The sequence below is a fragment of the Chiloscyllium punctatum genome, chromosome 42, assembly GCF_047496795.1.
Source record: "Chiloscyllium punctatum isolate Juve2018m chromosome 42, sChiPun1.3, whole genome shotgun sequence".
In the NCBI taxonomy this organism is placed as follows: domain Eukaryota; kingdom Metazoa; phylum Chordata; class Chondrichthyes; order Orectolobiformes; family Hemiscylliidae; genus Chiloscyllium; species Chiloscyllium punctatum.
Genome location: NC_092780.1, coordinates 13,584,272 through 13,611,918, shown reverse-complemented (window position 1 = coordinate 13,611,918; position 27,647 = coordinate 13,584,272). Strand labels below are relative to the sequence as shown.

Here is a 27,647-nt window from a genome sequence, read left to right as displayed (position 1 = left end):
GAAGCTGTAACAGTCTGGAGTGTAATACTGAATTGTAAAGGCCTGGACTGTAATATGTGTTTCTAATGGCTTAGGCTGTAAAATCAGGCTCTAATGGCATAGGTTGTACTGTAGGGTTAAAATGGCTTGGCTCCTAGTGTGTAGCTATATCAGCCCAGGCTATAGCTTGGGGCTGTAATGGTCGAGGCAGAATTATCCCAGGCTACAGTGTGGAACTATAATGGCCTGAGCTGTACCATGGTGCTGTATTATACTAGGCTGAGATACAAAATATCCAGAACTAACATGTAGAGCTGAAATGGCTGAGGCTGAAGGAGCTGAGATGGGTCAGGCTGTAATATTCTGCGCTACAGTGTGGAGCTGAAATGTGCCAAACTAAAATTCTACATTGTCGGGAGGAGCTGTAACATATCAGGCTGTAATATTTGGGGCTGTGCTGTAGAGCTGTAACAGGTCAGGCTACAATATTTGGGACTGTAATGTGGAACTACAATGGACCAAGCTGTAATATTTGGGGCTATAGTGTGGAGCGGTAATGGACCAGGCTGTAATACTCAGGACTGTAGTGTGAAGCTGTAACAGGCCAAGCTATGATACTCAGGGCTACAGTGTGGAGCTGTAATGGACCAGTCTGTAATATTCAGGGCTATAGTGTGGATCTGTAATTGATCCAACTGTAATATTTGGGGCTGTAGTGTGGAGCGGTAATGGACCAGGCTGTAATATTCAGTACTGTAGTGTGGAGCTGTAATGGACCAGGCTGTAATATTTGGGACTGTAGTGTGGAGCTGTAATGGACCAGGCTGTAATATTCAGTACTGTAGTGTGGAGCTGTAATGGACCAGGCTGTAAAATCAAGGCTACAGTGTAGATCTATAATGGACCCGGCTGTAATATTCAGGGATACAGTTTTGATCTGTAATGGATCAGGTTGTAAAATTCAGGGATATAGTGTGGACCTGTAATGAACCAGGCTGTAATATTCCAGAGCAGGAAGCGGGAAATGTAGAGAGGTGAAGGAAAGAGCCAATCAGAGTCCTAGGGGGGCGGGGTCAGGATTGGCGGCAAAACCTGAAGTTACATTTTCGCGGGAGTTTCAGTCAGAGCCGGATAGAGACACAGAAACAGACAGACACGGGGTAAAACACACACAGGGACTGGGATCAGTCTCACCCAAACTGCCCGTTTCGAGTAGAGCGAGTGCCGGATACTGAGCTCGGTCTGTGCCGCTGAACCCAGCGAGAAGGAGGATCCAAGCTGCTATCAGGTTAGTCTGGAGAGAATCTTGCTTCATGTTTCGGCTGCACCAATTTCTCTTAATTTGAAATAAAATTTAAAATAGTACTCCTTCATTTAATCCTTTCTCCCTAATCTTGTAACGGGTTTAATCCCTCTCAGTAATGGTTTCTCCTTCCTGTTCTGGGTTTGATCCTCCCTTCCTCTCTTTTCAAAAACTATTTTGCTCTAATCTGGTTCAAATTTAAATTTTCTGCTTCTGTAATTATTTTGTGTTTAATAATTTCCTCTGTGCTTTAATTCAGCAGTGGGTGCAATAATATTTTTCTCTGTTTTACCTTAACCCGAATATTAAATTTAACGCAATTTAAAGTAGTTTATTTTCCCCCTCTGCATGTGTCACTGCTTCCTGTAATTCCTTCCCTTTCTCCTCGCTCTTGGTTTCTCTAACCCTCTTCCGGGTGTTTTTTTTAATCTCAGTAGATATCAAACCCAGTTTTGCCAACATGCCTTCTACATGGAAGACCAGGACACAAACCACCATCGACTTCCCCAAGAAGAAACTAGCCCAGTGCCGCGCAGTGAATAAAGAAAGTCAAGGATCGCCGCCCACAAACCAGAAACAGCCACTCAGTCCCCGGAAGCGTCTCGGTAATGCTGCCCTTTAAAGGGTTGAAACCCTATTGATTTATTTGTTGGTCTGCTTCGTCTTAAAACCCTTACGGTGACTGTTTCCTTTTCCATCTGACAAGCTCTCCTCTGATCTGCATACACTTCACATTTGAAAAAAAAAATTGTACCTTTTAACTTGATGTAAGGCTCCTGAATTTTACCCCTGAACGTCTTGTTTCTAAATGCCAGTCAGTGCTGTTCGCTTTAAGCCCAACATAAAGAGATCTTTGACTCACCCAGCCTGCTCCATGCACCGCTCCTTGATGGCTGTAAATCCACTTTCACAGATGACAAGAGGTACCATGTCTCCTGTTCTTTTTAAAAAGAACAATTTGTTAACGTCAACGTTGCTAAATGCTGGCAGCAGCACCATCTGTTCAGAACCAGATGAGGTGGAAGATTTTTTTTTAATGAGCACTACTGGCAAGACCTTCATTTATTGCCCATGTGAAGATGATGTTGGCTACTTTACTGAACCCTTGCAATCCTTGTGCCAGCCAGTTTGAGACGCTTCTCATTGTGTTCCCCACCTCCTCTCCCCCCCCCCCCATAAAGCTTTGTCACAGCAAGCCAGCTGGCTAGTCCATTTCTGAAATCAGTTGGGAGGTAATCAACCTTCATTTTGAAGGGAATGGGTGACAATATTAGGGAGGCCTTGCTAAAAATGATCAAGGCCCCAGTTGGGCCATACCCAGAGTACTGTGGACACTGGCAATTGAGGTCATCTGGACAAGGTTCACTAGACTGATGTAGGGTATGGAGAGATCCCCTTATGATGGGAGGTTGAGTAGATTGAGTTTGTACTCATTAAAATTTAGAAGGATGAGTGGCAACCTTATTGAAATATATAAGATTCTTAGGGGACTTGAGAGGGTAGATGTGGAGCTGTTACTGTAACTTTTTATTTAAGACAAGTGCCACTTTTGTTTTGATTCACCAAGGGTCACTGATGATTAATTAGGCCACCAACTCCGTATGAGAAAGGAGGGAGATGGGAACACTGCCACTGGGCCAGGAGGCATGGCTGTTTGATAGTTTTCAAAATCAAGAGGGATCTGTACATAATAATTAGGGAGAAACTGTTCCCACTCACAAAAGGGCAAAGATCGAGAGGGCACAGATTTAAAGTGACTTGCAAAAGAAGCAATCTGATGCAAGGGAAGAAACTTTCTCACAACCAGTGGTTTGGGTCTGGGAAGCACAGCCTGGAAATAGGGCAGAGGCAGATTCAACTGAGGTATTCAAGATGGTATTATATGTTTATTTAAGTAGAAACAATGCAGGAGAGTATGGGGCAAATACACAAGAATTGTACTGAAGTCATGAAGCTCATTTGGAGAGCAGGTGCAGACCTGATGGGCTGAATGGTCTCATTATGCCTGAACACCTCTGTGATTCACCTAAATATTTGCAATCACTCTTTTTCAATTCTTCCACCCTGAGCCATGTCTCCTTTTTGCAAAGTGGCAGTATCATGGTAGCAACATGAATTGAGCCAGAGGTCTCTGCTGTATTCTGATTTGGATAGGTTGCAGCCATCAATCCTCCTTTCTTTCAGTACTGTATTTTTAATCAACCTGTTCAGAGAAGGTGGGAATCAAATAGCATCAGGAATGAAGGACTCTGACCCAAAACGTCAATTTTCATGCTCCTTGGATGCTGCCTGACCTGCTGTGCTGTTCCAGCAACACACTCTCAATTATGAATATTGAAGTCAGGCAGGGGTTGTGCAGCTTGGATTGGTAAAGGGAAATTGGTGATTTGACCTTGAATGGGTCTTGAGGTTTTCTTTAAGAAAAGAATTTTAAAGATTTGGCGCTCAGACATGGGGAGAGAGCCACAGGGTGTCAGCAACTGGAATTTGCTGAAATGTCGTGGTCTGTATACCTGGAATCACAGAACTGTTACAGCTGTAAGGCGGCTATTTGGGCCATCAATCCTATATACTAGTTTTACTACTCCATTTTAGCCCTTATCCCTATGCACTATTTCTATCCAAATAATTATTCAATGCCCTAAGTGTCTCCAGTGAACCTACCTCCTTCATGTTTCCAGGAATACCCTAACTACTCGCTGTGTGCAAATGTTATTTCTCATATCACCCTTGTTTCATTTGCACATCTCCTTTAAATGGATGTCTTCTCATTTGTTCTATTGTCTTTTACGAGGGGAACAGCTTCTCCCTATCTACTCTGTCCACTCATTTGGGATTTGGAAAACCGCTATCAGGTCTCTCAGCTGCATTCAGTCCAAGTTCCAGTGAACAGTTCCAACTTCTTTAATCTAGCCTTGTAACTCTCTGAGGTATCTCAGACCTGGAGCCATTTTAGTAAATTGTTTCTGCACTGCCTGTGGCGCCCATGACTATATACAACAGAAAGAGAAGCTTCCATGAAGGGGAAGGAATTAATTATAGTTGCTCAGGATTTCTGTCAGGATAGGATGTTCATATGTCCATCCAAGTAGGGCTCATGAAGGGAGAGCTTTGTCTATGGTAAAATACTGTTCTGAAACAATCTGTCTTTAAACTTTGTAGGTGTTGAGAACCTATGTAATGTACCACAGCCCCTGCAGTGCTCACCAACCAAACGGAAGAAGGAAAATCAGCCTGTGGCTCTGTCAACCCCTAGAGGTCGAAAGTTGGAATTTGGTGAGAGCCCATTAAAACCGGCAGCAAGGCACAGATCACTCTCCGCCCATAAATCACCGGAGCAGACAGGATGTCCTCTCAAGAAGGGGGATGAGACTCCTTGTTCCAAAAACCACCTCCCTGCACCCTTGTCTCCCATTGCAAGGCATTTAAAACAGCAAGGTGCGTTCATTTAAAATTGATCTTGATTCCTTGACTAGACTGTAATGTAAGATTTTCATGTTTTGTTTGAAGTATTGCAGTTGTTCCTCCAACAATGCAGTCCTCCCTCAGGACTGTACTGGAGCGTCAGCCTGGCTTGGTGTGGAAGTCTTGGGTCAGGTCTGCATTTGCAACCTTCGTACTCTGCTGGAAGTGTGTGACCCACCAAACCAAAGATGTCTTATGCTGGTATTCTTGGGCAGTCAGTCTTCAAATAAAAACCGGTTTGACCCTGCTTGATGCCAAGAATGGACATTTTCCAAGTGCAGAGTCAGTCCTGGATTACTGAATGCTTCCCTTTCTCAGTCATAGCTGCTGTGCAAACTGACAGAGGCAGCTTGTTATTATTTTTCTCCTATTGCTTTCCTTTCCCCTCCCCAGCCTCTTACACGCTTATTCCGATCTGTAGAACGTGTAGCCCATTAAATTCAACAAAGTATTAATGTCATGTGATTCCCATTTACACTGGTAAATTTGGTGAAATTTGCAAACTTCAGTAAAGTTTCAAATGGACAAGTCATTCAACAGGCCACAACTCTTACTGCCAAATGTTGTTATTGAAATAAATTGCATTTGTGAGCTGCTTCGAGCACTGCAGAGCGCAGAACATCTTGGGGTGTTTTAGCTGTCTTTCTGTTGCACAGTATCCCTGTGATTCAGTGCAGAGCTTTGGGCTTCCTTGGATTAATCGCCCATTTCCACTGTTTCAGGTGCATGTTATCTACAAGCCAAGCAGGTGTTGAACACAACCATTCCAGAGCGCCTTCTTGCACGTGAGCATGAGACTGAAGTTATCTCTCAGTTTATAACAGATCACGTCAGTGAGGAGAAGCCGGGGAGTCTTTATGTTTCAGGAGCACCTGGCACCGGGAAAACTGCGTGTGTGGAACGAATTATCGAGGACCTAAAGGTACTAGAGTTTGAAACAAAACAAAGAACTGAAGATGCTGGAAGTGTGAAATATAAGTATTAACTGCTGGAAATACTCTACAGACCTGGCAGCATCATTGCAGAGAGAAAACAGTAGATGCTGAGTCTGATATGACTCTTCTTTACAACTGATGTATTTCATATAACTCCTGTAGTGAAGAAAGAGACCATTCAGCCCATCCTCCACAGATTCCCCTCCTCCAATCTCCATAATTCCCCATTTCCCATGGCACATCTTTTGGACTGTAGGAGGTAACTGGAGCACCCAGTGGAAACCCACACGGAAACTGGGAGAATGTACAAACTCCATATGCAGTCACCCAAGGCTTAAATCGACCCTGGGTCCCTGGTGCTGAGATGCAGCAGTGCTAACTGTACTGCCCCTTGACTTGAGTTAACCTGTTTCACTCTCTCCTGGATCTGCTGAGTAATTCCAGCACTTGCCTGTTTTTATTACTGTTTGAAACCTGACCATTGCTTTTTCTTGAAAGAAAGTGTTGGAAATATTTCATCAGATAAGACAGTGTAGCAAAGAGAGATAGTTAAGTGAGTTAAATAAATTTCTTAGAACTCCACATTGCTTGTTTTATTTTTCTTGATTTCTCCATTGTACATTGTGAAATCTGTTTGAACTGAACAGTCAAGAAAGATCCAGGTGCTCCACTTAAGCAACTTGGAGTCTCGTGTGTTTGAATTAGAAATTGATCCAAAATGCCATGATGCCTCTATAACACTATCTGGAGGAACATCCTGGAAAATGTTCAAAGTCCAACACTACTTCAATTCCTGTCACCAATACCTCATCCTCGTTACCCACATGGGAGAATGCATCTTCCCTACAGTCGAAGAAATATCCTGTCAAGGGTTGTCTTTTTGACGTTGCTTACCTGCATTCCTTGGAGCCTCGTGGCCGTGTGCCTGACAAACCTATTAGAATTATTTTGAGGAGGTAACAAGCAAGTGAGATAAGGGTGAGCTGGTGGATGTGATCTATTTAGATTTCTAGAAGACCTTTGACAAGGTGCTGCTCAGGAGGCTGTGAAATAAGATGAGGCCATAGTATGAGGGGCAAGTTCTGGCATGGATAGAGGATCAGCTGAATGGCAGAAGGCAGAGAGCGGAGATAAAGGATGGCACCTGTTGATTAGTGAAGTTCCATAAGGGGTCTGGGACCACGGCTATTCATGTTAGACATTAATGACCTGGGCAAGGAGACTGAGGGCATCGTTGCTAGGTTTGCAGATGAGTCAAAGATTGGTGGAGGGACAGGTAGTGATGATGAGGTGGCAGGCTGCAGAAGGACTTGGACAGGCTGGGAGAGAGGGCAAAGAAGTAGCAGCTGGAATACAGTGTGGGAAAGTGTTAGGTTATGTAATTTGATAGGAGGAATACTGGCATAGACTATTTTCCAAATGGGGAAGTGCTTCAGAAATCTGCAGCGCAAGGGAGGCCTCATTCATGATTCTCTTAAGGTTACCATGCGTGTTCAGTTTTCAGTTCGGAAGGTAAATGCAATGTTCGTATTCATTTCAAGAGGGCTTGGATACAAGAAGCAGGCTTATACTGCTGAGGTGGTGTCAGCTTATGGTCAGATACCATTTGGAACATGGTGAGCCGTTTCGAGCCCCAAATCTAAGGAAGGATGTGTTGACATTGAAGGGGGTCCAGAGGAGGTTTACAAGAATGATCCTGGAGTTGAAGGCCTTGTTGTATGAGGATTGGTTGAGGACACTGGGTCTGTACTTGATGGAGTTCAGAAAGATGAGGGGGATCTGATTAAAACCTAGAGAAAACTAGGAAGCCTATAAAATGAATGTAAGGGTGATGTTTCCATTAGTAGGAGAGACTAGGACCCAAGGGCAGAGCCTCAGTGAAGCAATGACCCTTAGAACTAAGGTCAGAAAGAAGTCCCTCAGCCAGGAGGTGGTGAATCTATGGAACTCATTGCTGCAGAGAGCTCTGGAGACCAAGATATTGAGTGTATTAAAACAGAGAGGCCCTTGATTAGTAAGGGGATCAAGATTACAGGGAGAACGCAGGTGAATGGGGTTGAAAAATGTATCAGCCACGACACATTGCTTCGTATTCAATGAACTGGCCAAATTCTGCTCCTATATCTCTCCATCTTACCTTTAAATAGAGGCATACCATCAATCTGAGGCAGATCTTGAAGTGGTTCATGGTTAATGAGACACTTTTACCAAGGATTGACCTTTTCAAACCTCTAGAGCCACAAAATTGAAAAAGCTGGACACTGATGATGACAGGTTTAACAGTCCAGGTTGTGAAGAATGTGTGACACTGTAGAACACCTGACACTTGTGGTGCTACCCTGAAAGAAGCCAGTTCCCTCTGAGCAGGAAGCGAAGGAGTAGAAAAATAGTTGTGTTTGAGTGTGGAAATCAGTATAGTTTTGTTGAGTATAGATGAGCAGTTGACTAATTTCACATTAATTATTTCTGTTTAATTTAATACTGTTAAACACAAGTTTAAAATGCTGCTTTGTCAGAGTCCAGTCAGATACTTTTGACTCAATTTTATTTCCTGTTCACGGATCACAAATCTAACAACACTGATTAACTTGTTCCATATATATATACAGTCATGTGTTACCAAGTTATCCCTTACTTTACATAATCGTCTGTTCTCTCACTCCAGTGGATCGTCAGTCTGCCAGTCCTAATGAAAGATAATATGCACAACAGTGTCTCTCCATATCTGTGAGAGTGTTGGTGAACTGTGATGTCTTTCCTGTAAACTGTATGGTATTTACAGAACAGCAGCAGGCCATTCACCCAAACAGGTCCATGCTCCATTGGCCTCCTATCACCCTTCCCCTAAATCAATTTACATATCTTTTCTATTTCTTTTCCCTCGTGTTTGTATAGCTTCCCTTAAATCCATCTTTAGTGTTGTCTTAGCTGCTCCCTTTGGTCATGCATTCTTTTATTTCGTGGGAGTTATAGAAATTTCTCTGAAATTTCCCACTGAATTCATTATTGAAGCCCTTGACCCAAGGTTCTAGTTAACCCCATGACCCATCCCTTGATTAAATAATTTGTTTGACGTTCATCTCAAAAGCAGAGGAAATGAAGAGGTACTTGTCAGTAATCTTGTTTTGAACTTGCATTGCAGGAGAAACTTGGGGACACAGTCGTCATTTCCATTAACTGCATGTCACTGAGGAGTTCGCAGGCCATTTTTTGCTCCATTGCAGACAAACTCATTGGCAAAGGAAAACTCAAATGTGCAAGAAAAGACTTTCCAAACAAACTGCAAAAGAAGCTTACCAGCAAGGGCCCAGTGGTGTAAGTGTCTTCTGAAATTGCCTACTTTGTGGGAGAACTGCAACTTGTATTTCCACGTTAAGAAGATTAAGCAGGAAGTTTTATTTAAGGTTTTTGAAGAGACCGGGAGGGAGAAACTGTCCCCACCAGAACCCTGCTTTAATATTCGCCTGAGGGGGAATTTTTTTAATGCGTTGCGTTATAATCTGGAATGCACTATTAGGAAGGAAACAGGTTCAATGTTAACTTTCAAAAGGCAATTGGGCCTGCAAAAAGTATTGGGTTGATTGCTCTTCAGAGCCAACTTAGACAAAATGGGCCAAATGGCCACCAATACAGTGTTATTCATTGATGTTTTACCGAGGTGTAGTGCTGAGAAGTACTATACCTATGGGTTTAATATTATGGAGAAGACAGCATCAAGGTAATACAAAGTTTCAGGCTAATACTCTAGTGACAATCTTGCCTGGTATCTGACATTTAAATTCAATTTTGAAAGCCAGCCTTGGCATTGACTAACTTCTCTTTGTGCAAGAAAATGGAAATATAAAAAGGAGCAGAAATGAGGCCATTCAGCCCATTGAGTCTGCTCCACCACTCAGTCTTGGCTGATAAGGTTCTCATCCTCATTCTCTCGCCTTCTCCCTGTAATTTTTGATTCCCTTGATAATCAAGAACTCGGCTATCTCGATCTTTAAGTATACTCAATGACCTGGCCTCCACAGCTTTCTGTGGCCGACCTACCATTTGTTACGATCATGGATAATCATCCAGCCCAATAGCCCGTTCCTGTTTTTCCCCAATACCCTTAGATCCCTTTAGCCCCAAGTGCTATACCCAACTCCTTGAAATCATACAATGTTCTGGCCTTAACCTCTTTCTGTGGTAGCAAATTCCACAGACATACCTCTGGGTGAAGAAATTTCTCAGTCCTAAATAGTTTACCCGATATCCTTAGACTGTGACCCTCTGGTCTGGATGTCCCCAACATCAGGCACATCGTTCCTGAATCTGCCTTGCCTGCTGTTCTCAAGTGGTCTGGCCACTGTATGACTCCACACCTACAGCAATGAGTGACCACTAGCTGCTCTCTGGACAATTGGAGATTGGTAACAAATGCTAGCCTTGCAAAATACTCTCATCGTATGAAAGAATGAAGAAAGCTCAATGAGGACAAATTGATTTACTTGTGGTTTACTTGGGGCGGCACGGTGGCTCAGTGGTTAGCACTGTTGCCTCACAGCACTAGGGACTTGGGTTCGATTCCTGCCTTGGGCGACTGTATGGGGTTTGCACGTTCTCCCTGTGTCTGTGTGGGTTTCCTCCAGAGGCTCCGATTTCCTCCCACAGTCCAAATTTGTGCAGGTCAGGTGAATTGGCCATTCTAAATTGCCCATAGTGTTAGGTGCATTAGTCAGGGGTAAATATAAGGTAGGGGAATTGGTCTGGGTGGGTCACTCTTTGGAGGTTCAGCATGGACCTCTTGGGCCAAAGGGCCTATTTCCATACTGTAGGTAATCTAAACTAAACTCTTGTGATGATAAGGAGCCACTAATCGATGATGTGCCCTATCAAAGGCTTGGAGTGTTTGGACGGTCATTGATATTCAATAGTGATTTAAAATAATAAGTTCAAAAAGGAATTCAGGAACAACTTTGAGATTAAGAAGCTTGCAATAGCAGGGCACAGGTGAAGCAAAGAAGATAGTTATGAATGTTGACGCAGACTGAGGGTGAGTGACCTGATTTCTCCTCTTTAAGTAGTAAGTGAATTTGTGAGAACAGAGATCATTTTAAACCTTAATTCATTGGCATCAAACCTGATGTTTATTGTCTACCTTTTTGGTTTTGGAGTGGCAATAGAAAAGTATTGAACAAGTTTGTTGAGGGAAAAACATGAGTGCCCTTTAGTGTGTGCCACCTTGTGGAACTAATGAAACTACTGATCCTAAGGAAGCTGTAATTTTATTCACAGCCTTTTGGTGCTGGATGAGATGGATCTGCTGAACAGCAAGGCTCAGGATGTCCTCTACACGCTGTTTGAGTGGCCTTGTCTCAGCAACTCTAGGCTCGTGCTCATCGGTAAGATTTGTCAAAAATATCTCTGGTTTCTGGTTCAAACAATAGGACTTGTTCTGCCTGTAATTGGCGACGTTCCCATTTAAAGGTTGACTTAGTCCAGTTTAAACAAAACTAGGAAAATGTTGCAAGCAAGTAAATGTTCATCTCTCTTCATAAATTGGAATGTATTGCTCTAAAGTTAGCAAATTTTGAGAAGATTTGTAGTTCAGGTTGAGGTTCTGGATGTAAGTTTGCTCGCTGAGCTGGAAGGTTCGATTTCAGATGTTTCGTCAGCATGCTATGTGACATCATCAGTGAGCCTCCAGCTGAAGCACTGGTGGTTTGGCCCGCTTTCTATGTGTTAAACTTTCCTTGGGTTGGTGATGTCATTTCCTGTTTCTTTTCTCAGGGGGTGGTAAATGAAATCCAAGTTGATGGGTTTGTTGATAGAGTACCTAGAAGCATGGCATTCCAACCAGAACTCTATCAACAAACACATCAAATTAGATCCCATTTACCACCCCCGAGAAAAGAAACAGGAAATGATGTCACCAACACAAGGAACCCTAAATATGTAAATAGAAAGCAAGTCATACCATTAGTGCTTCATCCGGGGGGCTCACTGGTGATGTTACCTAGTATGGTCATGAAACGTCTGAATATGAACCTTCCAGCTCAGCGAGCATACCTACATCCAGTGCTCTAAAGTGATTGCACACCCCCCCCCCCCCCCCCCACCAAATGTTTGAGCGTTTTCTGCATAATCTATCCAAACTTCTGAAAAGTGCCATTCTTGGCTGGCAGTCTACAGGGAGCTGTGCCATGATAAGGCAACAATGTAGCTCAAAAACTTCATAAAAGCATTGTCAAATGTGATGCTGAACTGCATGAGGTGATATTAGGGTGGATGGTAACATTTATTTGAGTTGGGTTCTTTGCAGTATCTTCCAGGTACTGGAATGGACAAGTTGTCTTATGAGGAGATGTTGGACAGACCATGTTTACAAGAGTAAGAGGCAATTTGATTGTAACCTTCAAGATCCTCGGGGATCTTGACAGGGTAGATGTGGAAAGCACATCTAAGACAAGGAGGTCACCATTTTCAAGTAAAAGTAAGAGGACCTGTCCATTTTAGACAGATGAGAATTTTTGCTTTCTCACAAGGGGGTTGTTCATCTTTGGAACTCTGCCTTCCTGAAAAGGTGGTGGAAGCAAAGTCCTTTTTAAGGCAGCGGTAGAAATATTCTTGTTCAGCAGTGGGGTGAAAAGTTATTGGGGTGAGGTTGATTTATGGAAAGATGCGGTCAGCCTTCACGTGACTGAATGGTAGAGCCAACCTGAGGCGTACACCTTCTACTTTGAATATTTTATTTAAGAGTATTAGTTAGGATGTACATTTAGTTTTCTGTTCCACCACCTGCTGCAAATACTGTAAATATTTGAATGAGAAACGTGTTCCTTGTGATTAGTCTTGACCAAGGTAATAAAAGTTATTGTGTGGTAAACTCCGTTTTCAGACAGTGCATGATGCCTGGACTACAAAAATCAAACACTTTGCTGGAATTATGAAATCAAAACACATCTTGTAAATACTCAGATGGTCTGGCTATATATGGAGAAGATCAGAGTTCATTTTTCAGCTTGATGGTCCTTTTATCATAAGCTGCTACAGGTCCAATTGGGAAAGATCAATATGAAACCAAATGATTCTGATGTGTAAATGAAGTTGCCACATTTCGAATTGATTCTAACTTGGACGTGCAGCTGTATTGAATGGACTCCCGTGGAATCAAACAGAACAGGCAAATGAGCAAAGTCCATTTGAGCTGAATTGATTGATGTTGTGAATTCTACCCCCAGGAATTGCAAACGCGCTGGATCTGACCGATCGGATTCTGCCCCGACTTCAAGCCCGGCCCAAATGTAAACCTCAGCTCCTAAACTTCCCGCCTTACACTCGGGAGCAGATTGTCGCTATAGTGCAGGACCGGCTGAGTCAGGTACAACACTGTCTGTCTGTCTGGGGTGGACTGCTTTTTCTTTTCCAAATTTCCCCAATTCCTTCAGCGAAGTGCGCACACGTGCAGTTCGTAATTGCAGTTTGTCTCTTGCTGAGACACCACTTGGTGCAGTATAAGCACCCCGATCCATCTCAATCACCGTCCTGGTACAGCACTCGGAACTTTCACTCTCAACTCTTTTTTTTATTAAAACTATAGGTTTCTGGGGAAAATGTTTTGGATCCTGCTGCCATTCAGTTCTGTGCTCGTAAAGTTTCATCTGTGTCTGGTGATGCTCGCAAAGCTTTGGATGTGTGCAGGTAGGGAATGGAGATCAGCTTATATACCTGTTAAAGTTGGACTTGGTTTTTCTGAACCCCAGCTGAGTGGGGAAAAGCTGAATAGTTCTTGAATCAATGTAAAAAGTTAGCATCGAAAATAGTCAGGAATCTTATAGGGGACTTGTGCAGACTTTGTTTCTGGTAATCTTTGATTTTGTGGACACAAGAAATAGTCCCCTGAGCCTGCTCTGCCATTTACTGTGATTATCACCCATCGTAGATGTTCACTCCACCTTCCTACCTGCCCCACCCATCCCTGACTTCCAGTGAGACCAAACATTGCTCTGTCTTGGCCTCAAACGTACTTGATGTTGAAGCATCTGCAAACTTCTTGAAGCAGAGAATTCTGAAACATCTCTGGTCTTATCCTGGAGACAGTGAATTTCCCAGATTCCCCAGCTGCTGAGGCTGCTCTGAGACGGTCATGGAGTAGGCCTTTGTAATCAGAACCTTTGTGTACTGTTCCATAAATGTTTCTGTAGTGGGGAGGGATCCCTGGGCAGACATTTTTTATAAGGCAAAAACAATGACTGCAGATGCTGAAAACCAAATACTGGATTAGTGGTGCTGGAAGAGCACAGCAGTTCAGGCAGCATCCAACGAGCAGCGAAATCGACGTTCTGATGAAGGGCTTTTGCCCAAAACGTCGATTTCGCTGCTCGTTGGATGCTGCCTGAACTGCTATGCTCTTTCAGCACCACTAATCCAGACATTTTTTATACACCGCCCATCATATGACCAGATGTCATTGCTAGTGATGGCATCATTTGTCCTATTGCTAGCAGCTTCCCTTGTGCAACATCAGCCAGGAGGGGCTGACTGGCCTCTCTGTCTACCTTATGGAGCCCCCTTCAGAATCTACACCCATGTGGAATCAAAGATACAGGATGCTTCTTCAAAACATACTCTGATGCCCAGAGTAGCCTTTGGATAATCATAGAATCAATCAGTATAGAAGAGTCCTTCAGTGACTTCAGCACCAGCAAGAAAGCTTCTTTAAATCTATACTCGTCCTACTTCCCAGCACTTGGTCCATAGCTTGAATGTTATGAAATTTCAAGTGCTCATCCAAGTCCTTTTTTTTTAAAAGGCTATTATGAGATGTTACCTGCCTCAACTACCCTCCTAGGCATTCCGGACTTGTCAGGTATACTAAGGTTAAAAGGAAGCTGGACGTCAGAAGTTTTTTTTTCTTGAGTATCTGTTCCCAATGCATTTTTAAAAAAGTGATCACTGAAGCCCACAAAAGAACAGGTGACTCTCCCATCCCCACCCCCACCCCCACCGCCCTCCCCCATAAAACAGCAACCTGAGGTTATGAGTCACCACCACCCCGTGAGATCAGTCACTGGGCTGTCTGTATTGTTAGTATGCTCGGATAACATCACCACGCTGATTAAGGTCCACACAGTGCACATGATAAAAAGCATGTGCCCCGTCTCTCTGCTCGTGCATGTATACAGGGACCACTTGCAAAGAACTATGCAGTGGAAGGTGCTCGAGGCTGGGAGTTGTGGTCAGGGTTTGCCCACAGCTGATTGTACAGTATGATCCTTCACCTGTAGCTCATACGCAGCAGGTGGGAAGTCTGACTTTCAGAGTCTGGCTGCATTTCACTGACACCCAGCAGCAGGCAAAGTAGCAATGCAATCTCTGAAACACTGCATGATAGGAACCTAATAGACCCTGAATTGAAAAAAACAAAATAATGAAGTGCATATTGGTCGTGAGGGGAAATAAAAGTTAACGTAGAATTCTTCATGTTTTTAAATGGTCATCTTTATGTGGCACATGCAACAGTTTGGAGGTGAGCAGACACATTTGGAATTGTCATCAGGTGGTTGGTTTCAGCAGAGATTCCCTTAAACTAGACCATAGTCATCCCCATGCCAATTCAGTACTTTGTAATATCTCACTCCCTCCCTGCCCCACCCCCCCTCCTGCCTGATACATCTGGTATCTGCTCAAAGCTGCAAAGCAAAGGGTGGTGCATTCATTCAGAGATGAAAGGCTTTGTCTTATGAGGAGAAATTGAGCAGTTTAGGCCTATACCCAATAGAAGAATGAAGGGAGCTATTCTTGAGCTATATAAGATGTTTAAAGGGGATTGATATAGGGTAAGTGCTTCCTCTTGTGGAACAATCTCGAATGAGTAATCATAGGTTTAGGCTAAGGGGTGGCAAATTTAAAACTGAGATAGAAGTAATTACTATTCAGTGTTGTGAATCTGTACAATTCACTTTCCCAAAGTGCCTTGGACACTGAATACATTTGAGCAGCTAGAGTGTTTGTTTCTTTTTTTTCCTGTAAATTATTAATGAGTTAAAGGGTTATGGAAACCAGGTGGAGTTGGAGCTGGAATGAGATCAGCCATGATCGTATTAAATGGTGGAGCAAGATGAGAGGCTGAATTGCCTACCCCTGCTCCGAGTTCTTATGTTGTTCCAATGATGTTACCACAATAGATGAAAGCGGCAACTCAGGGGAAAAAAAGGGAAGTCTTGATTAGCCTTCTTCAGAAGTTTCTTCAGAAGAAAGCAATGCTTTGTTTCTCCAAGTGTGTACAATCACAGTGTGATAATATCACCTGCTGTTGCATTATTGGGTAGGGATGTTAACCTACAATACTGTGCTCCTGCGATTGTGTTCTCGTTATTTCACTAAACAGTGGCATTGCCAATAAATGCAGCTTTTGTTTTGTATGGAATTTGATGAGCACTCCTTTTTGTAGAAAGGCTGTTGTTATTGATGTTGACCCTTTCTATTGGTGATGCTTGCAGACGTGCTGTGGAGATTGTGGAATCGAAGGTTCGAAACCAGACTGCAGCTGAGCCAACGATGAAATGTAAGTTGATCAAAGGGCTGAATATCTCACTGGAACAGTTCAAAAATTCAGGAAGATAAAGCTAGCAAACCTCCAACCTGAGCAACCATTAAACTCTTCTTTTTTTGTTGTTTGCTGCTGATGGCTCCAGGCTGTTCTGTGCCTTTGGAGGTTTTGAGTTTTCTGGGTTTTAGCTCCAGTATCGTGGCTCTGTAAAATCTCTCATTATAGTGGATACTTTGGCTTAAGAGACTCTGGGAAGGCTACAGTCAGATCTATGGCACCCTTTACATTTAGTTCCCTCCAGATGCTATTAAACTTCTTATTGAAACTGTTGATTGTTGAAAATTCACAGACAGACAGTTCTAGGCCATTACCACTCAGTAATTTGACCTTTTGTTTTGGTATTTACCTCTCAGATCATTTTCAAAAATCTGTGTTCCCTGATCACTGTGCAATTAGCTAAAAAGGCTAGTTTTCTTCGTCTGTACACTGGTCATTATTTTATACATCTTTATCAAATCTCCCCTCTGTCTCCTTTCCTTCAAGAAGATAAATCCCTTTTCTCACCCTGACCTTGTTACTAAAATCCCTCCAACCCCTGCAAACATTCTGGTAAATAGCCACTGGGGTGTCATGGTGTCTCATTACTGTCTCACAGCGCCAGGGACCCCTGCAATCTTTCTAAAGAGTAACGAGAAGTGAGTCCGTATTCTAACAAGGAAAGATAGGGAAATGGGCCTCATTAGATTGTTCAATAGGAGCCAGCATGGGTCAGATGGCCTGAATGGCCTTCTCCTGTCCTGTGCTGACTCTCTGGTCCCTCTGGTATTTTTGCAGGCCTCTGGCAGACTTTTGTATTGTTGAGGTTGTACCTGGTGTTGGTGAGGCCTCTCCTGGAATAGGAAGGATATTATTGAGCTACAGAGGGTTCAAAAGAGATTTATCCAAATGTTGGCAGGAATGGAGGGTTTGGATTATAAGAGGAGGCTGGATAGGCAGGGACTTTTTTCATTGGAGTGACAGAGGTTTAGGGGTGACCTTATTGAGGTTTATAAAATCATGAGGGATGTAGATAAGGTGAATGGCAGGTATCTTTTTCCCTCTGGTAGGGGATTTGCAGACTAGGGGGCATATTTTTAAGGCCAAACATTTTTTTAAAAAAGACAGGACAAGTAACTTTTTTTTTAAATGGTGGTTCGTGTATGGAATGAACTTTCAGAAGAAGTGTATAATTACAACACTTAATTCAGAATGTGTGTATAATTACAACACTTAAAAGAAACTTGGATAAGTTCATGAATAAGAAATGTTTGGAGAGATTATGGGCCAAGCGCAGGCATGTGGGATGAGCTTATTTTGGGATTATGGTTGGCATGGACTGGTTGGACTGAGGGTTTGTTTCCATGCTGTATTACTATGACTCTTTGAAAAGGATTGACAGTTTACATCTGGCACTCCTTTCAGAGGATTTAGTGTCTTCTCTTCAATGAATGAGCAAGTATGTTCTTCTGGGTCAGCATTTATCGCCTGTCCCTTGGGGAGGTGCTGGTAAGCTGCCGCCTTGCCCAGTGTATTTGGTGTAGTGACACCCCCAGTGCAGTTCTAGGATTTTGACTCAGTGACACGGGAAGAATCGCCATACGTTTCCAAGTCTTGATGGTGTGTGGCTTGCAGATCATTTTGATGTTCCCATGTATCTGGTTTCCTTGGCCTTCTAATTGGAAGTGGTTGTGAGTTTTGATGGTGGCATTTAGTCAAATGCATCCAGGGAGAAGGGAAGATGCTGTAATTGTCATGGTAATCCTTTAGTGGTGGTGGTAGAATGGCCTGACTTCAAATACTGTGAGCAGTCGCCTCTGGGCTCTTATGGTGTCTCATTACTGTCTCACAGCGCCAGGGACTCAGGTTCAATTTCATCCTAAGGCAACTGCCTGTTTGGGGTTTGCACATTCTCCCCATGTCTGTCTGAGGTTTCATCCCACAGTCCAAAGATGTGCAGGTTAGGTGGATTGGCCGTGCTAAATAGCCCATAGTGTCTAAAGATATGCAGGCTAGGTGGCGTAGCTGTGGGAAATGCAGGGTTACGGGAATAGAGCAGGAGTGAAGTGCTCCTCGGAGGGGCAGTGTGGACTCGATGGGCCAAATGGCTGCTTGCGCAGACTAGCACTCCAATGATTCCTTCTCTCTCTGGCTCTCTGTCATAACAATGAGGAAGAGTTGTGCTGTCCTTCTGACTTTTGACAACTGAGTCCAGGTGCCACTCTGGTGAATTGAAGATGTTTTTCTTGGCTTTGTCTGGGACAGAATCTCTCAATTGAGAAGATTTGTGCACTACTTAGGACAACTTTTGTAAACTACACTATGTTAAACATTTAAATGTTCAAATCTTCTGACTTTTGCTTGATTCTCCTGTTCCATCTCCATTTGTATTTGTGGACTTTGATCATGAGGGATATTGGTGCTGATTACTGGTAGGAAACCATTTTGTTTGAGCCACATTGGTCATATTTAGTAGAGTTACAATCCAATGTAACGCTTCCACATTTTAGCCCAGCTCCTAGTTAGAGATGTCTGGCATGTTTTAACGGGATGTATGTTTAGCAGGTTTTGAGAAGATTTGTAGCTTAGGTTGAGGTTCTGGATGTAGGTTTGCTCGCTGAGCTGCAAGGTTTATTTTCAGACGTTTTGTCACCACACTAGGTAACATCACCAACCGAAGGAAACTCAAACATATAAATAGAAAGCGGGTCATACCACCAGTGCTTCATTTGGAGGCTCACTGAAGGTGTTACCTAATATGGTGACGAAATGCCTGAAAACGAACCTTCCAACTCAGCGAGCAAACCCACATCCAGGATGTATTTTTGTTGATTCTTTAAGGGTGAGTTAATGCACTGGTTTCAGGTGGGTGTTTGCAGGTGGACTCCGTGCTGTCATTCATTAAGCTGTACTTGTGTTTGAAGCTGAATCTCCCGCAACACCGATTCAGTCGCCAGGCCTGAAGAAGGTGGGTCTACCACACGTTTCCCAGGTCATTTCCGAGGTATACGGTGATCGGATGACATCGAGCTCTGGGTCTGACGAGTGCTTTCCTCTACAGCAGAAGCTGCTGGTCTGCTCTCTGCTTCTCCTGACCAGAGAGTCGAAAGTAAAAGAAGTCACTCTGGGAAAGGTAAGCGGAACCAAACCTGCTGGCAATGTTCTAAAATTATAACGGTTGTGATGGCATGGGACTCTTCCCATCCTCTCGATGGGATGTCAAACCTTGGAGAGGTTTGCACTCAAGTGGGTGTAAGTGACAGCACAGCATAGTTGTGAGGAGTTGGAGATGTGGGCATTATTGGCAAATCGGCATTTATTACCCATCCATAATTGCTCTTCAACTGACTGAAATGTTCCAGTGAGCCAGAGGGCAGTTAAGAATCAACTGCTCTGCTGTGAGTCTGGAGTCACCTATGTGGCAGATTTCATAGAATCCTAGAATCCTGACAGTGTGGAAGAAGGCCATTCAGCCCATTGGGTCCACACTGATCCTCTGAACAGCATCCCAACCAGAACCACTCCACCATCTCTGTAACTCTGCATTTCCCATGGCTAATCCACCTAGTCTGCACATCCCTGGACACTATGGACAATTTAGCATGGCCAATCAGCCTAACCTGCATGTCTTTGGACTGTGGGAAGAAACTGGAACACCCAGAGGAAATCCACACTGTCACAGGGAGGATGTGCAAACTCCACACAGATAGGTGCCCGAGGCTGGAACTGAACCCAGGTCCCTGAAGCTTTGAGGCAGTATTGCTAACCACTGAGCCACCATGCCGCCCATCATTTTCTATAAAGGGCGAGATGCGTTTTTATGGCAATCTATGATCATTTCTGAGTCATCGTCGCTGAGACCAGCTTTTCGTTCCAGATTTCTGAACTGACTTCAGGTTCCACCAGCTGCCATGATGGGATTGAACCTGTGTCCACAGACCACAGCCCATTCACCTGGATCTCTGGATTGCTCATTCAATGAAATTGCCACCACACCAATAACACCATACCAGCACTTGATTAGTTTTAACCAGATAGTCTGTTTTTTTGTTTAAAATCATTTCTCCTCATCTTTTTGTGGGAGTTTGCTATGTGCGAATTGGTTACTGCGCTTCCTATGTTACAACAGTGGCTGCACTGAGTAAGTATCTCATTGGCTATGGAGCTCTCTGATTTCCTGAAGTTGTGCAGAGAGCTCACTGCCACTGCCCAGACTTTTTCCTGAGCCTTGGTCACATCATGGCTTTGTAACTTGGAGTCATTGTTCTGCGATGCAATAAAAAGCAATCGAGCATAAAGTGAGGCTGTTTTGCCCGTTGACCTTGCAGACTTCCAAGGTCAGTTTGTGGCTGGAGAAACCAGGAATGATTGTGCTGGCAAATTGATGGGTGTACGCGGACCCTCAGAGCGACTGTGAAGCCGAGAGACACTGTTGCCCGTCAAATGGGCACTGCCTCTTCCAAAGATCAATACAGTTAAGCTCCACTCTCCTCCCCAAACCCATGCAATTACAGCTGCTAGAGGTTCTATATCCTGTACCATTTTTGACTGCTGTCTGTGCCCCTATTGTTTCAATGTTTGAAAACTTACTGGGTGTTTTAATCTCCATAGTATTGTCAGTCGCTTTTACATTTTTGACCCCTTGGAAGACCCTTTTTCTCTCTCTTCACTCTGGTCAGAACCAGTCACAATTTTAAACTTTGCTTTTTACGTGGTGTTTTGAACTACTTGTTGCCAATAAGAGAACACTTGCTGTGCAGGCAGGCTATTGACAAGGTTCTGTGTTTCAGCTCAACGACACGTACAGCAGGATTTGCCGCCAGCATCAGATGACCGGGGTGGAGCAGTCAGAATGTTTGTCGCTCTGTAGCCACTTGGAATCCAGGGGAATCCTCTCTCTCAAGCGGTCAAAAGAGGCTCGACTCAGTAAGGTAAGAGTGACTGAACTCCAAGTTTATTGGCTTGTGGCATCGTTAGCTTGCCAGCAGTGCCCATTCCTAGCTGCCCTTGAGCAGATGGCGGTGAGCTTAGTCCATGTGAGACTTTGCAGCGATTGAATCAACTGAGTATCTTGGTAGGCCGTCAGAGCACAGTTCAAGAGTCGACCACGTTGCTGTGGGTCTGGAGTCACATATAGGCCAGACCAGATAAGGTTGGCAGATTTCCTTCCCTAAAGGTGGTTACATTTTTCTGATGATTGACAATAGTTTAATGGTCCTCAGATTTTTAATTCTAGATTTTTTTTTTGAATTCAAATTCCACCATCTGCTATGGCAGAATTTGAGCCCGGTCCCCAGAACATTAGCTGAGTTTCCAAATTAATTAGTAATACCACTAAGCCATCGCCTACCCTTATTGATTTATTTATGATTTTAACCAGCGCTGATCTGTAATGTCTTTTTTTTTCTTCACAAATATCCTTTTTGGGATGTGTGCTGGCTAGAGGATTGTTTATTGTCTGTCCCTGTGTGTCATGGAGAAAGTGGTAGTGAGCAGTCTTCCAGGACTGACTCAGTCTTTGCTGTGTGTGGGGCACCCACTGAGCTTTTCAGGAGGGAGTCCCAGGATTTTGATCCACTGACTATGAAGGAGCGACGATATATTTCCAAATCACGTCTCTTTGCCCCGCTCCGCCCCCCCCCCCCCCTCCCATTTTCCCTGCTGAGTTCCATGCCCAGCATCAACTCTCCTCCCTGGGGGTCGAAGCATTGTTCTGCCAACTGGAACACACAGGACCTCAAAGCAGCTTTGGTTCTAAGTCAAGATAGTGTGAGGCTAGGGGTTGAACCTGCAGGGAATGGTATTCCCATGGATTTGCTGCCTTGGTCTTTCTAGTTGCTAGCTAAAGGAGGCTGGGTGACTTAGAATCCCTCCAGTGCAGATAGAGGCCATTTGAGCCATTGAATCTGCACCAACTCCTTCCCTCCCCCCCCCCCCCCCCCCTCCCCCGGCCCTGAAGAGCATTCCACCCAGACCCACCCTGTCCCCGTAACCTCTCGTTTATCTTGGTTACACTACCTAGCATAGCCAATGCTCTAACCCGTGCATCTTTGGACTGTGGAAGGAAACCCACATGGATGCAGAGAGAATATGGAAACTCTGCACAGACAGTTGCCCAAAGCTGGAATCGAACCCAGGTCCCTGGCACTGAGAGGCAGCCGTGCTTACCCACTGAGCCACCGAGCAGTTCATTAATTATACTATGCATTTCTGTAAATGCTACACACTGTGCAGCAGGTGGTGAAAGGGTGAATGTTGAAGGTGGAGTGCTCATCAAGTGGGTAACTTTTTTATCCTAGATGGTGATGCTCATCCAGACAAATTAATGACACATTTTGCACACTTCTCAACTGCTGAAACCCCAGATTTTGTCTTTTGCTCCTGAAACACCCCTCGTCTGTTTATGGTGCTTTTTTAAAAACACTTGACCAAGTGTTTAGTTACCTGTTCTACATCTCTTATCTCTAAGATTTGGTAACACTCCTGTGGGATACATTGGGATGTCTTGGTGCTGCTTTATGAGCGTATGTTCAGCCATCCTTGTTGCGTCATGCTGCAGCTGTGTGTTTCCACTCACTGAGGTGGTTGTGAGGGAGCTGTCAGTTCTCATACTGACACCTACACAATCGCCATCTATCGACGAAATCATGGGAGACCCAACATAACAGCAGTCCTAATCCTGACACTGCAGTGCCTCAGATTTCCTTCACATTCAGGAGGTATGAGTGCAAGTGTGGAAATAGAATTGACCATTGGTACAGAAGTGCTGAATGCTTGAACTACCATTATCTTAGGAAATGCCCTTGTGCGGTACTGTCCCTGGTACACTGCCAACAGAGGCATTACTGGTGTCTAACTTGGTTCACAGTTCTCCTTCCAGACTGGGCCAAGTCACTATTGTGCAGGTTCTGTGATCCTTTGGTTTGTCTTGTTTCTGAAATGAATAGGATTCTATCCTTGTTTAATGCTGGTTTAATTTCCTTCCTATTGCAGTAGAGCCCATACCTTGAGCTCTGACAGTGAACTACAGCTCCTGTCTGTACTGACCAGATGCTAGTTTAGCTCGTGGCTGATGAATTTCTTCATTAGGTTCTGTAAAATCTTTATCATTTCCATATTTTCCTATCACGTGTTTTTTGAAACCGAAGAGTTTCCAGATTGGCTGCTGTGATGGCTGGTTGAATGTTCAAAGTCTGGGGTGGGGCTTGTTCTGGTTTTATTGTAAGTGCTATAAATGTACAGGATCCTTTTGTCATTTCAGCACCCGAAGTCATTCAGTCAGGATAGTTAGCAGCGTCCAGTGAGCAAGAGAGTTTGCCTGTTGTGACTGATCTGGAGATCAGTCCTTTCTGTATTCACCAATCACTCTTACCTGAGCTCTTGGGTTATATATTTCCAAATTCCAATTCAGCTAATGGGCTGGACCTCCTGAGGTCTAGCGACTTATTTCAGAGTTCAGAATAGATGGCAGTCAGTTTTGGGTTGAAGTAAAACATGTACTAAATAAAGGGGCTGAGTTGACACTAATAATGTCGATCTTTTGTTTAATTTGAAAACATATGTGCATTGCACTAACCTCGACTTGCTCTTTCCTTCTCAGGTTGCCTTGAAAATTGAAGAGAGGGATGTTGAACATGCTCTTCATGACAAAGCATTGATGGGGAGCATTTTGCAACGGGGTCTTCCTTGAGAGTACATTTTTAAAGTGTTTTAATTTTACCATTCCTTGATGCTATGGCCTGTAAGAGGCTCGTAAGATACAACTGTAACCAAAGTATTAGAGTCAGAGTCCGTCCCCTATTTTATATTGTACTTGTAGGATTGAACCTTGGGCTGTGATGTTTTGGCAGTGTTTGGTGCAGGCGTGTGGAAGTTGAACAACAGTGAGTGATGTATTCCAACATCATTCTGCAGCGAGAGCCACAATTAACATGAGCCATTAAAGCCATAATAAAACAACCTGCAATCAACAAGTTGTGGGACAAGTTCACATGGAATTTTAAATCTTAAAACAGGGTGATTTTATTTTAAATGACCCTGCTCTTCCAACAGTTCATGATGGGCCAGAGCAACGTCAGTGCAGGCATATCATGTGTTGACATTTCATATTGACTTCCTTTCCTCTGGAGAGGCCTATTGAAGGTGGATAGCTTAAAGTCAGCCCGGGTCACTGCCTGATTTTTAAATGCCTTTTTTTTAAGGATGAGATATATACAGCTACTTTAACTTTTTTTTAGAAGAAGCAAATTTTTTTTAAAAGTTTGATTATTAAAAGCTGGCACATTTCTAACTGAGTTAAGATTGGAGCATGTTTCACCTTAAGTTCCACAAGACAACTTGGTGAAAACTAATTGTTCCATTCCTCTCCCTTCTTCCAATGTTTGTAAATCCACCCCACCACCCCCACCAGCTGTTTTTATTGGGACATGGATGTGAAAACAAAAACAGGTTTAGCATTTAAAATGTATTTGCAGCGAGGGGCAAAATTGAAGTGTGAAATTAAGTGTGTGTATGTGACCAATGCCAAGGTGACTAAGTAGGTGTGGATGGCGCCAGTGTCATTGTGTCACCAGAACATAGAATGGGTTTGCGCACCCCTGGATCATGTCATCCTGTACCCAAGGAGTCCTTGCTGTTGTCAGTTTAACTTGCACCTCCAGCTGTCTTTCCCCCCTGAACCCCTATCCTCTCAGTTCTACACAGGTAGCTAGGTATAGTGACTGCGTGTGAGCCTTATATAGGTGGAATGGTAATAATTGTTGCTGGTGTGAAAATAGGACCTGTCTACTTGAGTGAAATTGGAAAGAAATAGTTTGTAGGATTGCCATATTACAGAAGTTCTGTACATTTGATACTTAAGAATGGGTTTTCTTTTCTGTTTTATGGACACTCAGCCTTATAGTTTATATCTATTGTGTACATACAATGAGCACTGTGGAAGAGTTTTAGACTAAAAATGTCAAGATGATGAGCAGCCCTTTTTATTCTTTGCATCTCTCTGTAATTTGAAATGTTGATGTGGTGCGGTTTGCACTGCTGTTGCCTTCTCTAAATTAATATCTGCTAAGACATGCAACACTGGTCTTTACAAAAGCTGCTCGTGGCCACATTTGTGTGTTACATTGAGCAAGGAAGAATGGTCATGCACTGGACTTCCTCACCCTAACTCTCGCGTGTCTGTCACTTTTGGGGTTATTTGTCCCATTTTCTCCATGCTAGCCCTCTGTGGAGTTGATCCATTCCCTGCTCTGGCCCTGCAAGATTATCGCCTTTTCAAGTTCATTGCCTGCACTTCCTTCATTAGTTGGCGAGTCCCAGGATGTTTTCCTTTCCTGTGTTTTTCAAAAGAAAAATAAAGTTCTTCAGCACTTCCCCTGTGTTCATTATCATAGAATCCCTACAGTGTGGGAGCAGGCCATTCGGCCCATCACGTCCACGCCAACCCTCCAAAGACTATCCCACCCAGACCCAGCCCAGCCCTGTAGCCCCAAAGTTAATCACCTAGCCTGCGTATCTCTGGACACTATGGGCAACTCTGTATGGCCAATCTACCTAACCTGGACACCTTTGAACTGTGGGAGGAAACTGGAACACCCGGAGGAAACGCATGCACACACACTGAGAATGTGCAAACTCCGCACAGTCACCTGAGGGTTGAATTGAACTCTGGTCCCTGGTGCTATGAGGCATCAGTGCTAACCACTGTGCCACCCCTTATACTATTGCTGGTCGGAAGAATTTTTCCATGTAGACTTCATCAAGTCTTACTCCACGAGAGCAATCAAAGCCTCTAATGTGTAGCTAAAATCCCTCAAACCTGATGGTCTCACATTGGTTCATAGCTTCGAAACCAGCTTCAAGTGTGGTGTACCTAATGTGGACAAATGTGTCCTTTAACTTCAATCTGTGTATTTCTGATTTGAAAGTGACCACATTCAAGAAGAGCAAGATTCTACAAACAGTGAAATGAATTTAATCAATCAGGGTGGGGGAGCAGTGGTATAATGTGTTACGATACACAGGGTAAACCCATCTGCTAATTTAAACCTGACACACAGAGAAGCTCACCTTGCGCCATAATCTGTTAACTTTGAGAGGCAAAGAACTATCCTTGATCTCACTATTTAATGTAAAAGTTAACAATTTTATTCTTTAAGTCCAATGGAGAACATTAAAACCGCAGCTATTTGTAACTCCTTTCTCTTAAACCTATCTTTTATCTCCCACCCGACAACACTGGTCTGATTTTTTAAAAACCTGATTAAAATTTATAAAAAAACTCCCGTTTCAAAACCAGCCAGCTTTGTTGATTCTCCTTTGTAGATTTTCCTCTGTATTTTCCCGGGTCGTCTTTTCTTTGATCTTCTGTTGTGCAACTTATGGACAGGTACCTGTCAGAGAGCTATTTGGCTAGCAGTCTGTACTTGTAGGTGCTCTTTGCTACTCTCTCTCTAACTGTCAAATATCCGGTTTTAAACCCCAAAACATCGGATCATTTTATTGGTTTGGTGGCATCCCAAACAGTAAAATTTAAATTCGATTGGATTTTGGTCATTTGGGCATAATTTAAACTGGCCGAATTTGAATTTGGTTTTGTACCATGGCAACACAGCACCAGCTATTTGTGTCAACCAAATGTTACATTTTTAAATTGTTGAGCGCGTTCTGTGCTTTCAGTCAGTCCTGGCCAGCTGCCTCTCTCTCGTAAAGGTATCGTAGACACCTACACCTTCATAACACCTCCCCACTTCAGAAAAAATGAACCATCATAATGAAAAGATGGCTTTTTTTTTGTTTCTATTCCTTAACCACAGTACCATAACTTACATATGACTTTAGTCTAAGTTCATATGAACTTCTTCCCATATATATATTGAGTAGATACCAATCTCATCTAAACTTATCAGTTAAATCTGTAATAATGCATCTGCGATTACATTCTTACAACTTGCAACATGTACAATTTGTAAATTAAAAGTTTGTAACATAAGTCTCCAACAAAAGTCTCTCATTCTTGTCTTTAGAGTGTTCCAAGAATATAAGAGGATTATGATCCGTGTACACAACTGCCTCTGACACATTTGTTTGTGACATACACATTAAAATGTAAGGCCAGTACTAAACTCGATAGTTCTTTTCCGATCTTGGAGGATTTCCTCTGGTGGATGTTAAGTTTCTTCAAAAAGTAACTAACTCTCAGTTCAATCCCATCATCTTCAAGTAGCAGTACAGCTCCAACTCTGATGTCATGAGCATCGATGGCAACTTTGAAGGGTTTCAAAAAGTTTGGTTTAGCTAAAATTGGTGTGATGGTTGATATTGCTTTTAAATGGTTGAAGGCCTCCTTGCATTGTTCTGTCCACCAAAACTTTGTTCTTCTTCAGCAAATTGGTTAGTATAATGC

General features: G+C 43.4%; 1 protein-coding gene across 2 annotated transcripts; it reads left to right on the top strand.

Moving 5' to 3' along the window:
* Positions 1-1,074: 1,074 nt before the first annotated feature.
* cdc6 (cell division cycle 6 homolog (S. cerevisiae)) lies at positions 1,075-27,217 on the top strand. Of its 2 annotated transcripts, none has more exons than XM_072561440.1 (12): positions 1,075-1,267; positions 1,720-1,887; positions 4,445-4,720; positions 5,470-5,669; positions 8,825-8,997; positions 10,951-11,057; positions 12,897-13,036; positions 13,256-13,356; positions 16,158-16,222; positions 19,168-19,376; positions 21,034-21,174; positions 23,844-27,217. In XM_072561440.1, the coding sequence occupies exons 2-12, from the start codon at positions 1,743-1,745 to the stop codon at positions 23,931-23,933; spliced, it is 1,647 nt and encodes a 548-aa protein (XP_072417541.1). In that variant the 5' UTR covers positions 1,075-1,267; positions 1,720-1,742; the 3' UTR covers positions 23,934-27,217. The 2 variants fall into 2 exon arrangements, with proteins under 2 accessions (XP_072417541.1, XP_072417540.1); XM_072561439.1 differs by having other exon boundaries at positions 1,076-1,267; positions 1,717-1,887.
* The last annotated feature ends 430 nt before the right edge of the window (positions 27,218-27,647 follow it).

What these genes read in the sequence shown, in the direction of transcription:
- cdc6 (XM_072561440.1), top strand. Translation starts at nt 1,743, where the DNA reads ATGCCTTCTACATGGAAGACCAGGACACAAACCACCATCGACTTCCCC. An exon ending in GAATTATCGAGGACCTAAAG is followed by an intron (nt 5,670 to 8,824) that starts GTACTAGAGTTT and finishes CTTGCATTGCAG; the next exon opens with GAGAAACTTGGGGACACAGT. An exon ending in AAGAGGCTCGACTCAGTAAG is followed by an intron (nt 21,175 to 23,843) that starts GTAAGAGTGACT and finishes TTTCCTTCTCAG; the next exon opens with GTTGCCTTGAAAATTGAAGA.